Raw genomic sequence first — 13,658 nt, forward strand, 5'->3', positions numbered from 1 at the left:
AATTACAGTAGCACTAAACATTTATAAATTAACATTAGTAAAAATTCAACCCTTCCAAATTATTTCCTAGAATAGCTGCTGCAGTATGATCAGCATGGCCTAACATTTCACATGAGTTCCAGAGAATAATAATAGGGCAATTAAATTATTGATTTCGTTAAAATGTTTTTTCAATGTGGCGCTTTATAGACTCCCACTGCATTATATGAATGGGGAAAACTGATTTTATATTCAAACTTTTCTTGTGGGAGGTGGAACATTGTATTGGACCTTCATCTGTTTTTTTGTGTTGTGTTTGAGGTCAAAAACTGCTGTTAAAAAAGACATCAGACTGAGCAGTCCAGTCAAACTCCACACCAAACTGTTGAAAAATCAATAGAATTCTGAGGATTCTCACACACACAGATTAAGGCCAGAACTTTATTTACATGCTGCAAGATGTGAGATGCCATTGCCACTGATTGCTGTTGCTTTAAAAACAGGACACTTGGCTTTATTTGAATGCCTAAATCCCTACATGCTTTAATTACTGGACTACCAAGCATTAAGTGGAAAAGTCATCATTCAACATCTACTGACCTAGCGCACAAATAATCAGAGAGAGAATGAACAGATTCATTAAATTATCAGAATATGATTAAATCACTTGAGAATAGAAAATGTATGATATAGTAAGAAAAAAAGCTGTAAAATATTATAGTTTACAATAATTATTCACATTCAAAGGCTTTACATCTCAATACATACACAACATGGCCCCTGAACATGACTTCAATCCAAATATGATTCATATATTAGAATTTAAATAACACAGAATGAACTATAGGCTAAACAATAGCCATCAAATAACCTTATACAAGAATAAAAATACAAAAACTGTATCCTAATATCATTGCATTACTTGCTTCAGATTTTAATAATACATCATCTGTACATCACAGTTCTAGTCAGTTACAAGCCAGGTAGAGTTTTCCATGCACAATGTAACCGACTGACATCGACTTGATTCGAACATTTTTTTTTTTTTTTTCTAACCACGGGCAAACACTGGTCTCATGTTTTTCCCTCAACTTTGTCAACAGATACAGCAATTTCTTCGTTTATTTGGATCAGATGGATATCTTTTAACTGACATCCAACCACATCAAACCCTCGGGCCCCAGGGCCAGGGGCTCTTATTCACCTACACTCCAGTCACACACTGCACACAACAGACTCAGCTGAAGGAAGAGGACCATAGGAAAAGAACTTTAGCTCCTATGTTGAAACCTAAACGTCGTATGAGAACATATTGCTCAAACAGAAACATATGACGGGAAATCAAATGGGGGGCGGGGCGGGTGACTAATCATTTACGACTACCATCATGTCAAAGGATATCAGCGTGACTGTGATTGTTTTAGAGAATGATAGTATTTATCTCTGTTGATGAAGGATCTATGTTCAGCATTGGGGTGATCAGCACATGAGATTTAAATAAAGACATACCGAAGATGAGGCAAATATTCCACCAAAAAAAAAAAACTTAAAAAAGTTCACTCCACAAAGAAATAGCCAGTGAATGATACAGAACAACCAAATCATCTAATAATTTCTCTATATTTGCCAATGCAGCCCCAAAATACCCACCATTAGACTCAAACTACATCTCCAGTGCCCTGGGAGAGAGAAGCAAACGAAGCTGAGCTACAAAACTGGCCATGCAGGAAAGATAAGCGTGTAATCATAACAAAGTACAAGCTAGTGGCATATATAACCACCCTTTGAGCAAAACATTACAAAAAAAAAACCTTGCAGAGGCTAGTTGAGACCTACTGACTTCCTGTAGACCAGCCCTCTGCTTGTAGCATGAAGACTTAAATTGAACTGCAATGAGCAAGTACCAAGAGACATAAAAACAACAAACAACTCAAAAACTCAAATACATGGAATTTTTGGCTCTGACAAAAATATAAATAGAATTTGAGTTTGGTGAACGTGTGAGATTGAACCAGTTTACAGTATCTGTTACAACTATAGAATAAATGCAGGACATGTGGGGCTTGCCTATAGCTGGGATGTAAGAAGTGGGATTGAGGTTATCATGAAAGGTCCTGGTTAAATGAGCTAGGCTTTGTGTTTTCAGTGAAGCAGGAAACGAGTCCTTGCGTCTGAGATAGTCCTAGCAGGTAATCGAGCTTGTGTGACTCCTTCTCTTCCCCTTTGCAGAATGTACAAAAAGCAGATGTGCATGGTAGAAGTTTTATCACTCATACATGGAAAACGCATTAGAAGCCTGACAGAGAGCACAAAGAACAAGCAAAGCAACCCTGAATCCAAAGTTGTCTTTCCAATGGTTCTACTCAGGAAAACAAATAGGATCTAGATGCCAGCGTCTAAAAGTTTGTTTGCATTGTGGTGATAAGGGGCACTAAAGAGGATGTTCCTCTGCTCAGTGATTGGCCTCAGAGCTAAAGAGTAACGAGATAAGGATAAAACTTGCTCCTATAGGCCGGGGTTTTGGTGCCTTTGATAGATCTTTCTCCACACTTCCTGGATCTTCTTGCACCATCTGTCTGCGTTTCCGCTGGGGTCCATCAAATAATATGTCCGGTTAGGCTGCAGACATTACAGAAAACAGAAACAATATGTAAATAATGCAACACCTTAACAGAATATGTAAATAGGTAATCTTTGCATGACAGAGAGTTCAGTGTGTACCGTGTGAACAAAAAAGGTTTTAAAGTTCTTGGCCTCAGGGCGTAACTCGAAGGACCAAGGAATCTCTCCCTTCAGGACCCTGTTGACAGGATCCACATAGTACAGGTGTGGTCCTTCTGTGAGCAGCAGCTGTCTCCGTCGAGCAAACAGACCCTGAGAGGGAGAAAATATGTTGATACTTCAGTTCACCAACAGGGGGAAGCTGTGAGTTCAGCAACATTTTCCACAGCAGAGCAGGAATTCCCCTTCACTCTGCATATGCTAGCAGTCAGAGCAATGTCATGTGAAGTGACTCGGATCTGGCGCTAACGCTATAGCTTTAACAGTCACAAAAAGTTTTAATTATGTACAGTTGTTACAACAGTGCCACATGAATTACCTTTCGTTTATCCACTGGACCCATTTTTAGGATCAGGTTATTCTCTACAAACTGGTGCCTGTGAACAAAAATCAAGTTTTGACGCTGATCTAAAAAAGACAGATTCGATTTATAGAATCGGAAGTGAAAAAATATCTAAAAAATTATTTAAGTTTTTCTACCATGGGTTTCCATTGGTCTGTTTGTCCAGCAATAATCTCTTTTCTTCCTCTGTGAACTGCAAGTCCAGCTCAAAGGAGTTGTTGTCGAGGTCATGGATGTACTGTTCAATATTACTGCTGGACCTCTGCGGGGGCGTGGAATCATGTGGCGACAGAGAGTGCGAGGAGCTAGACTGGGCCACCTGCATGTTGCTGAACTGGCTCAGGAGGTCATCATACTGGGATTCAAAAGGAGTCAGACATTGTCAAACAAACATTATAATGTTTAATACTAAATTTTTCAACAAACAATGAGTAAAAAAAATGAAAAATAAAAAAAAAATATAAAATAAAATCCTTACGTTTCCGTAACAGTCCTCATCATCCTCCGACATAGCTGGCAGGTAGGGCGTGAGTTTTGGAGGCGTCTGTAGGTGGAGGTCACTCCACGAGATGGTGTCAAAGAAGGGATGCTGCTTCAGCGGGTCGTAACCTCCCATCTCTTCACATCCAAGTCGCTTGGAAGGGTCCTGTAACTGAAAGTAAAACAGAAACAGATCTTTTGAATAAACACAGACACGCATCAGATTTAGTCAGAAATGTAATCCTGCTTATTTTATTCATTGTCGTGTGGTAGTAAGGTCTATTCTAGTTTCCTTTGGGTGTAAAACACAGTGCACAAAAGACAACGTACATGTATTTATTTTTGGTGCCGTTTGTTGACCTACCAAAAGTTGTTTAACAAGATCCTTGGCTTTGGGGAAGAATTTCTCTGGGAATTCATACTCCAGCTTAATGATCTTCTGGAATATTAGGTACTCGTTTCTAAGGCACACAAAATAAAAGGAACATGAAAAAAAGACAGTCAAAAAAGTTTGTTTGTTCATTAGGATACAGGGATTCAGCTCAAACGGCTTTCTTTTATTCATACAAATATATTAAAAATGTAACAACTTCTCCTAAACTTACGCAGCTCTGAACGGTGGTAAACCAGCCACTAGCTGATAGATTATACATCCCAAGGCCCACAGATCCGAACTGAAAAGAAACAAGACACCGAATAAAGCTCATCCTCCAGTAGTGATGCAGTCCATTGCGTAAAAATAAGGTGAAATTTAACTTTACTACCTCTTGCAGGCTGATTTCTCAGTTAGTAGCTCTGGGGAAACGTATTGTGCAGTTCCAACAAAGGAGTTTGCTCTCGCTAAAAATAAACAAAATTGAGGAGGTTAAAATGAGTCCGTTTTAAATCATAATGCTGTAACGACTCCACTCAGCCATTACAGATACAGTACCTTGTTTACTGTCCGACGATAATTGTTTTGCTGTCCCAAAATCTGTTATCTGGATGTGCATGTCCTCACTCAGAAGAATATTTTCTGGTTTTAAATCTCTGAACATGACAAGAAAATGTAGTTTAATAAGCAAGTAAAACTCAACACAACAACGAGAACAACAAAACAAACTCTTACCTGTGAATTATCCCCTTATTGTGTAAGTATTCTAGAGCACAAACTATTTCAGCTGAGTAGAATCTAGTACAAGTCTCATCAAATGAGCCAATTTTGCGAATGTATTTCAGCAGCTCGCCATTTTTGGCATAGCTCAGACCAAAATCTGAGAAGTCAGAGTTAAAGAAACGCACTTGATACAAAAAAAGAAGAATCAATATATTATGTTATTACACTCTGGCATGAATTCTATTCTTGTTAAAAGGATACACAACTTCTCATCATCTTGAAATGTGAAGTAGAGTTTGACGAAGAACGGGTGGTCAAGGTTTGACATCAAATCCCTCTCCCGTTTCACGTACTGGGCTTTCTTCTCCTTCATAATATGGTGCTTCTCTAAAATCTTAACTGGAAAAAGAAAAGAGTTTCAGTCTTTAAAACTAGGCAGAGCATTTAATATCTGCATTAATACCAAGAAAGTATAAAATTTAAAGCAAAAATATATTTTATGATCGTAGCTTACTTGCATATTCTTTTCTTGTTGCCAGCTCTTTAGCAAGGACAACCTGAATGTTTTTGGGGAAAAAAGGGGAGAAAGAAAACAAGATAAAAACAGTGTATAGCATAAGAACTTAATAACTAAGTTCCCAGTTATTTTACTTTGCCCTAAATGAACCATGAACGACTTCCAAGTAGGGCTGTGCGATATTGCCTTAAAAAAAATCTCAGATTTAAAAAAATAATAATAATTTGAGTTTCAATTCGATTTTCAATTTATTCTTTTTCAAAGCACTTAAAAATGACTACAATCATCAGATATATTGTCAAAAGTGCAACTTTATTGCTGAGATTGTCCTCAAGAGTTAAAATGCATAGAACAATCCCAAAATAAAAGTAAACGAGGCTCTATCATTCAACAATTTCAAGCTTTAAGCTAAAGTACAACAGCAACTTCACAGTAGCTCAAATTTTCTGATTAAGAAATCAGATAACTACATATTTTATAACATATAACATTAGAATTAAAAAATAATAAACTCTTCCCTTAGTATCTCAGCATAGTGCAAATAAAAAATTAAACATGCCTGTGGCACACACATAGCCTACTCAAAGGGTAAACACATGTAAACAAAGAGGGGGCTGGCTCACATCGCGCTACGATAACCCACAAGGCCGGAACGCGAAAAAGTCAGAAAAACTGTAATGTAAACTGTAATGTAAAAAGAACATTAAAAAACTCAAACTTGCAAAATAAAATTTGTTTTTATCTACACATTCAATAAATCATTTTTGTTTTTGCCCTGCCCTATTAAACAAAAGAATGCATGCATGTAGCAACACCTTCCCAAGTCTAACTCACATGTTAAGTGGAATGCAGAATACGTACCGTTGAGAAGGAGCCCTCTCCCAGGATCTTTCCGAATTTGAAGTCCTCTGGTTTTTTCTTCCGTGGCTGAGGAGCCGGGACAACGGTCTGCATGAGGAGCTCTGAGTTGTGGCTGCTTGCAGACGCTCCTACACCACGAGCCTCGGAGGCTGAGCCCTCCATACTGGGGCAATGGCTGCTGTTGCTGCTGCTTGCGCCCGGGATAGCAAGAGGCGAGCAGGAGTGAGGGTGGTTTCTTACCATTGATGGATGCGAGCCGGAACAGATGACAACGCTGGGCTGAATGGGCACAACATCATACTGAAACAAAAGATGAAAAACAAGAGGAAATCAGCAGAAAGATCACACTACGTTTTAAGAGAAACAAACTGGAGCAATGAGGAAGTGTGGATGTTTGTAAAAACTATTCAAATGTAGCTGAAAAAAGAGAGAGAGAGAGCGCGAGAGAGCGAGAGAGAGAGAGACAGAGAGAGAGAGAGAGACCATTCAATTTTTCTGCTACTTTAAAACTAGTTTGTAACTTATTAAGTAAAAAATTACAGTAGACGCCTCACATTTTGGGAACAACTGACTTAAGTACATTTAACAGTTATAGATTTATAGTGCTACTTGAAATATGACAAGACACATATATGCTCATCTCATTTTCAAAAAGGCTACTATGTCATAAAAGAAGACTTAAAAAATCTTTAATACATTGCCAAAATTCTTTGCGCTGGAACTGACAATAAAAGTTTATAAGATAACTAATAACACATGGCTTCCAGCACTTCCACTTACAGAGCAAAGTCTAGAATTGATAGGAACCTGGTGGTTCCACCCTCCTGTGCTAAAGTTGTTAAAACTATGTCAAAGTTATAGCTTTTGTGTGACAGGGTGTTTTCAAGCACAGCTGCATTTGTTTGGGTGGAATTCATTATTATTATTATTATTATTATTATTATTATTATTATTAATAATAATAATAATAATAATAATAATAATAATAAATGGCATGGCAATTGGCAAAAAAGCTCACGGTCATATCAAACTTTACAAGTGTTGGGTATGAAAGGAAAATAATTGTAATCTACACAGGGGAAAATTAAGAGCTGAAAATGTGTGTGTGTGTGTGTGTGTGTGTGTTATAAACAGACTGCAAATCCTTCATTATCTGGGATGAACACTCAAAGCATACATCGACATATTGTACCATCAGTTGGTTGTGAGAGTATTATTATTAATCATTTTGAATCTCAGGTTACGTCTTAGCTGACCAAAGTTAGTTAGGTTGGTTTAGCTTTTTTATTCAAAACCAAGGTGTGGCCATTTAGCTGCCTATTCCGGATTTGGCTGGATGGTTGCCACAACTGCTCGGTAAACTATGATTTATTCATCACCAATAACTTTAATAGCGCGGTGCGTGAGCCAACGTGTCTGTTAACTTCGCTCATAATCAAATAAGCTCAGGGAACCACGGGCCTGTGGGAACTTTCTTGACCAACTAACGCTGGCTAGCATGCTAACGTTAGCGGCTCCTGCCTTGTCAAGTACCACCGGTGTTACGGATTCTCTGGTTGCCCAGTTAGCTGCTGACCCACTTCCGATATTTAGTCGTCTGACAACACTCACGGAATTAGAGGTAATCAGTAGAGAACAACATGTCCAAGTCTACGGTCTTACAATACTTCCTTATAATGAACAGGAAAAAATGTATTTTGAGGGCAAAATGGAAAGTTGAGCTAACATTTAATGCATACAACACAATATATAGCATGTCTTAGGAATGTGTTTTTAGCTCTGAAACCAAGGTGGGATTCTGATTAACTCTAGTTGTACATTTTTAGGCTTAAAGTAATAAATACGCCTTTTCAATACAAAATAAATGAACATAACAGTTAAAATAGAAATGTTAGAGATGTCAACAGCCAACATGGTAAAGTGCACAGAATGATCCGTTTGTGTTCCCTGAAATCACATTTGCTTAGACACGTAGAAGCTGTAGCATTGCACATTAATATCAACGAAGTGAAAAGTTTGACACCGACTAACATGAAAACCAGTGGATTCGCAACACCAGCCATCGCTGTCAGCGAATTATGAACTTGACGCTAACAGCTAGTCAAATTAGCATTAGCAGAGCAGGTAGCTCAAGTAACTTCAAACCCCACACTGTGACTGTAAGCACCATTAGTCAGTCACATTTTACGTCAACACTGGGGGACTGTGGTCGAAATGGAACTGTTAGGGAAATGACAATCAGGCAGCTCGGTGTTATCTTTAAAAAAAAAAAAAAAAAAACTATCCTGTGAGGGGAAAAGGGGGACGCCACAGCTACTAGTAGCTCCGAAAGCGCGGACCAGCTCAGCTCCAGCTAGCTAACAGAAACTGTTGACACGTTTGTAAAAACAAACTCACATCAACTATTGTCGTGTAATCAGGGACAAATGAGCTTTAATACCAGGCATATGGATGCGACCGCTGACGGAGCAAACAGTCGGTGTTGTGTTAGCATACACTAGTAGCAGGCTAACGCAGATAGTGAGTCTCACCGCTCTCCAACCAAATCAAGGCCCGACCTAACTATTTACCGACCACCAGCCGTTAAACTAAACCTTTTCCACAACGAGCCTCGAGTCGTAATTCACACAGAAGCCCCCCGCACTCACCAGCTGACTTGTGGCTCTTGCCATGAGAGTTTTCCTCGAGTATTTACTTGGAGTGAAAAAATTAGAGAAGCTGCAGTAATGGCCGCCTCTGCGCCTTCATTTTCGAGCTGTGACGTCGTTCCACAACAATGTTACCGCAGGACAGCCGAGCACAGCGCCGCCGTGTCCGCCCCCTCCGACGGTAACAACCCACTCAACTTCGTCCCACTGCCACGGACCCACGACACCAGCTGTTCATACTCACAGTGTCACCATGTTTTAACACAGGCGTCAAAGCCGTGTCACTTTAGGCCACTTTCATGCACTTTACGCTGGACCTGAAAACCTTTTTTACCCTCACTGATAAATACTAGTTTTATTTAACCCACTTTCTTCAAAGTGAATACAACCATTCTGTAGAATACGATTTTACTTTGATTTGAATAATTATTTTTATTAAATAAAAAAAAACAAACATTAGAAACTAGAGGTGGGAGCCTCACATAACGATTATCTCACGATATGGCAATTAACAATATATTAGTCTACGATAATCTATGACAAGAAAAAAAAGATTAAGTGAAAAAATACAATTTTTATTTTATATCTCTGAAAGACAAATTGAAAAAGTGTCCCATGAACAGTGACACTATTTTAGTGTAACATTTCTGTAAATAATAAATGTCAACATACCAATGTAAACGAATATGTATCTCCAATAGTTTCTGTAAACAAAAGATAGGGTCTTTTTTTTTTTCCAGTTACACCATTATAGTGCAATATTCAAGTAAACAATATATTGGTTCCTTCAACAGTAACATTTCTGTAAAGACCTACCTGCACATTTGGGTGAAAAAGCAGAAAAGGTTAAAAAAAAAAAAAAATCGATACTTAGCGGGAGCATATCGATAATCGACCGTGTGAAAAAAATATTGCGATATATCGCCGTATCGAGATATAATTACCACTAAGCGGTGCCTATTTGTCATTCACATCGATTCATACAACCTGGTCTATATTTATTTATCATAAAAAGTTGCACCATAGACATAGGATTGTTTTTATGTTCATTCCTACCTGCTACATCCAGAACTGAGGAATAATTTGTCAAATGATTTTGTGAAAAAACCCAACAATATTTATTTAAATATATTTTCAATACAATTAATTAGCTTTAAAACATAAAAACTGTCCAGCAACTCTAACAGTCAATTTTAATAACACGATTTGGGCAGATAGGGGGAAAAAATGATCGAAAAGCTGTTTTGTTGCTAACCATTTACATTCTTTATGTCCTATCGTGGTTGTTGATGCCCTGAATATCTCTTAAACATAGATAGACCTAATCAGTGTTACTGGTCTTGGCAGAAATCATGACAACTTTGCATATCTCTAACAAAAGCTACAGTTATCAGACACTTCAAGTGTAGTTCGTCTTTTTTTTATTACAAATGTTATTGTATAACTTACATATTTTTAAATACAAAACTAATGCATATGTTTTTATTGTAAAACTTTTTTAAAAATGTTGCCATATAGTGAAATTTGTCTCAGTCCTGCTGATGGGAGACTGTTCTTGACTCTTGGTTCAATTGTGGGTTTTCATCCTTTTCTTTTTCTTCTTCTTCTTCATCTTCTTCATCACTGTCATCTGGCGTTTCAGCATCGCTAGAATCATCACTCTCTGGTTCACTGAGAACAAAAATTACAAATAAAATATGAAAGTCACAATATTTAAATAGATTTAAGCGAGTCATAAATACTTGGTTGTGGCTCTAAAATGGAATAATAGGGAAATTTACATTTAGTAAATGCAAAAAATATCTCTAAAAATACACAAAAGGACAACATGATACACAAAAATGACTCCAAAACCACAATAAGTAAATAAAACGCACAAGATGACAACAACAAAACACAAAATAACTCCAAAACGACAAGAAAAACACAAGTAATGACTCCAAAACACACACACAATGAGGGGGAAAAAAAAAAAAAACGACAAGAAAAATATGCAAAAATGATTCTAAATGTTGACATGAATGGTGATAATGTGGCCCTTGGAACAGACAATCACATTTTTGTGGCCCTCCCTGTTCTACTGATATGTCTAATTAAATAACCATGTTACAACTTATCAAATAACCATTTAAAATAAGTACTGGTAGTTCAAAATATGTTCACTTACATGCATTTTTCAAAATAAATATCAGCTCTGAGGTTGCTGGCATATAAGATAAGTCTAAACTTTAGGCACATGTACCTACCACACACGTCTGTTTAGATTCAAACACTCCACTCCAGAGTTGACATCAAATGGATCTGTGAAGAAGATTTGTGTGACTTTCTATTTCAATTTCTTGCAGCTCTTTAAGTTTAGATATCCAACTTTTTTTTGTTGTTGCCACATTTCTTTTCCAATTACCAATCTCTTCTTCCTCCTCTGGTTTAGATGTAACAAAGTCTTTCTCTGCAGCTAGCAGCTCGTCCTCCGTTTTACATGCAGCGTAGCGGTCCAGCAGGGATCTGTTAAGCTCCAAGAAAACCTTCCCCCACTTAAATTTCTGTAACAGGAGCACCGCTAATTCCTCAAAACCTGAAACACAAGCAACAAGCGGCATCAACAACAATGCCAAAAAAAATTTCTACCTTTAAAAATGTACATTATTGATAAATAATCACCAGGGAACTCTTACCAACGATACAGAATGTGGCAGCAAACGCCTCGACACAAGATAACTTGCATGGCTTGCCGTAGTTGACAGGGTTTGCAGCGACGAGGTATGGTAGCAGCCTGGGATGAGCACCAACCATCTTATTAAAGGGAGTTTCCTCCAGTTTGGCCCAGGAACAGTCAATGACTGCAAGCCCATTTTGTGCCACAATGTCCCTGAAAATGAAAGCACACAGAACCATGTTCATGTTGCTTTTATAAATAATAATAAATACGTTTATTATTTGAAAAAAAAAGAGGACATTTGTAAAAGTTGGGATGAAATGAACCAACAAACAACAACAAACCTGTCTGCTGGTGAAACATATTTTGTACCCATTGGGCTCAGGATGAGTCCATTGAATCGCTGATTGAGACGCAGGCTGCGAACAAAACCTTTGCGTACCAACTTTCTACCAGTACAGCGTTTAGGATCGCAGTGGCCCAGGTCCCACATGGCCAGTGGGCAAGGCATCTTCACCTGTGCAGCCTCTGCTCCTTCCTCTGGGTGAAGACTTGCTGATAAAGCACAGAATGAAAAAAATAATAATATATATATTATTTTCTCCAGAACTAATATTCTCAGCTCAACAATGTGTACACATATTAATTTACTAAATGCATGTATTGAATCAATTAGATAGTTTTTAACCCTGATCTGACGTTTAAGCCATCATACCTGAAAAGTTTGAGGTTAGGGATCAATAAAGGACGTCCTATCATATAATTATGTTATTATAAACAAAAATTATTTCACGCCATGAGTTTAAAGCTAAATTTTAACATTTAAAGTGGGCGTATAAAATTAGTTTTACCCAGTTGAATGTATGACAACAAACCTGCCATTATCGAAACATGGATATCTGGGTTGGAGTATATATATATATATATATATATGTATCTCCTCTGTATCTCCTTGTTTTAATAAATGAAAGCATTATGTATGTATAGTGAAGTAGTATGACTACCAACACTATAAACTAGCAGCAGTTAGCTCACATTAACAATGCTAACTGTGTTCTATACCTTCATAAACGCTGTGCATTTCTTCAGTGAAGGCCTCCAAAGTTTTTCCTTTCATTTTATGTCGTTTCTCCTTTCCCTGACAACCAGCACGAGCAAACCTGTCCTGTTTCTTTCGTCCCATCTTGGTCTGCTGGGTAGTCACAAATAAAACAGACAACCAACCTGGCACTAGTAGCAAACACTGAGTTTACCACGTATTTATAATTACAATCACAATATACCGATTTGCAATTCGCAATGTCTCCCAAAGTATGCGTTTCAAAATATATACTTACAATTTTCTAGCTAGCTTTAGCTGTTTGTGTTGGACATGCCGTGGACTTCAGTGGAAACGCGCATGCTCACAGTGGAGGGTGATACTGGGTTGCCATGTTGGGTTAGTTTCCCGTAAACTGATATAAACTGAAAATGTTGAATTTTCATTCGTGGCTCTCCAGTCCAATTTGGGCGCAAATATGTCCAATGAACCAGATCAGCATGAGCAAGCATATGCAATACTGTCTAATGAAGAAGAAATGTTTATCCTGTTTCAACAGCTAATTTCAACTATAATTTAATTGCACATGGATCAATGGCTGTCCTTTCATACGGGCCAATTTTAACTAGATTGGGATTAATTAATTATTTTTACATGCACAATTGTCATGCTCATTCTAAATTATTTGAGGATTAGAAATGTAAACCATCGACAAAGAGGTGTCAATTTAGATTTTATTTTTTTTTATCACTAGGTTTTCACTGGCTTTTGTTTATTTGTTTGACTTTAATTTGTTTGACTTTAATTTGTCTTTTCGTTGGGTGACGCCAAAAGTAACACGAAAGATTCCATTACATTTGGGAGGGGATCTGGATCAACATACTGATACTGGATCAAGTTTTAAATGTTGTTCTCTATCGCTCACCAGAGGCATTATTTATAAAATTCATATCTTGGCTCATAATCAACTGATTTTTAAAAATTTGGACTTTGTTATTTTGGGATCGGATCCGGATTGTGTCTTTTTTCTTGCAATATTTTATTTTTTTTTTTTAATTGGGGCGTCCATACATTTTGACCTACTGTATTGTTATTATTGAGGATAGACATGTCCTACAATCCTTTAACGTATGATCATGGTATAATGATCAGGATCTCTGATCCAGATAACTAAATAGAGGAGATTTTGGTGTTTGGTGGAGGTTTGCGCTCTGAGTGCTCTTGTTATAACACATTTAGTCTTTTTCACAAGCTACAA

The 13,658-nt window shown here is 37.5% G+C and overlaps 2 protein-coding genes across 3 annotated transcripts; both read right to left on the reverse strand.

The window, feature by feature from the left end:
* Positions 1 to 403: 403 nt before the first annotated feature.
* pdpk1b (3-phosphoinositide dependent protein kinase 1b) lies at positions 404 to 8,944 on the reverse strand. Its single transcript, XM_028476633.1, has 14 exons — positions 8,706 to 8,944; positions 6,058 to 6,357; positions 5,194 to 5,236; positions 4,941 to 5,078; positions 4,692 to 4,836; positions 4,515 to 4,612; positions 4,348 to 4,423; positions 4,189 to 4,257; positions 3,948 to 4,044; positions 3,582 to 3,755; positions 3,241 to 3,458; positions 3,080 to 3,137; positions 2,701 to 2,853; positions 404 to 2,598 (listed from the first exon to the last, which is right to left on the reverse strand). The coding sequence occupies exons 1-14, from the start codon at positions 8,727 to 8,729 to the stop codon at positions 2,485 to 2,487; spliced, it is 1,707 nt and encodes a 568-aa protein (XP_028332434.1). The 5' UTR covers positions 8,730 to 8,944; the 3' UTR covers positions 404 to 2,484.
* A 1,188-nt stretch (positions 8,945 to 10,132) lies between these two features.
* tsr3 (TSR3 ribosome maturation factor) lies at positions 10,133 to 12,835 on the reverse strand. 2 transcript variants are annotated; one of them, XM_028476657.1, is made up of 7 exons: positions 12,699 to 12,816; positions 12,424 to 12,553; positions 11,706 to 11,916; positions 11,381 to 11,574; positions 11,110 to 11,280; positions 10,952 to 11,006; positions 10,133 to 10,376 (listed from the first exon to the last, which is right to left on the reverse strand). In XM_028476657.1, exons 2-7 carry the CDS (start codon positions 12,542 to 12,544, stop codon positions 10,235 to 10,237), a joined length of 894 nt encoding a protein of 297 aa, XP_028332458.1. In that variant the 5' UTR covers positions 12,545 to 12,553; positions 12,699 to 12,816; the 3' UTR covers positions 10,133 to 10,234. The 2 variants fall into 2 exon arrangements, with proteins under 2 accessions (XP_028332458.1, XP_028332459.1); XM_028476658.1 differs by having other exon boundaries at positions 10,134 to 10,376; positions 12,424 to 12,550; positions 12,699 to 12,835.
* Between the last annotated feature and the right edge of the window lie 823 nt (positions 12,836 to 13,658).

The sequence above is a fragment of the Gouania willdenowi genome, chromosome 19 (genome assembly GCF_900634775.1).
Source record: "Gouania willdenowi chromosome 19, fGouWil2.1, whole genome shotgun sequence".
Lineage (NCBI taxonomy): Eukaryota > Metazoa > Chordata > Actinopteri > Blenniiformes > Gobiesocidae > Gouania > Gouania willdenowi.

Coding starts and splice junctions, on each gene's coding strand:
- pdpk1b (XM_028476633.1), bottom strand. CDS start 8,729: ATGGCAAGAGCCACAAGTCAGCTG. Junction 5,079..5,193: donor AACAAGAAAAGAATATGCAA/GTAAGCTACGAT, acceptor TTCTTTTTCCAG/TTAAGATTTTAGAGAAGCAC. Junction 2,599..2,700: donor AAACCTTTTTTGTTCACACG/GTACACACTGAA, acceptor TAATGTCTGCAG/CCTAACCGGACATATTATTT.
- tsr3 (XM_028476657.1), bottom strand. CDS start 12,544: ATGGGACGAAAGAAACAGGACAGGTTTGCTCGTGCTGGTTGTCAGGGA. Junction 11,575..11,705: donor TATGTTTCACCAGCAGACAG/GTTTGTTGTTGT, acceptor TTTCATTTTCAG/GGACATTGTGGCACAAAATG. Junction 10,377..10,951: donor AATCTAAACAGACGTGTGTG/GTAGGTACATGT, acceptor TTTTGTTCTCAG/TGAACCAGAGAGTGATGATT.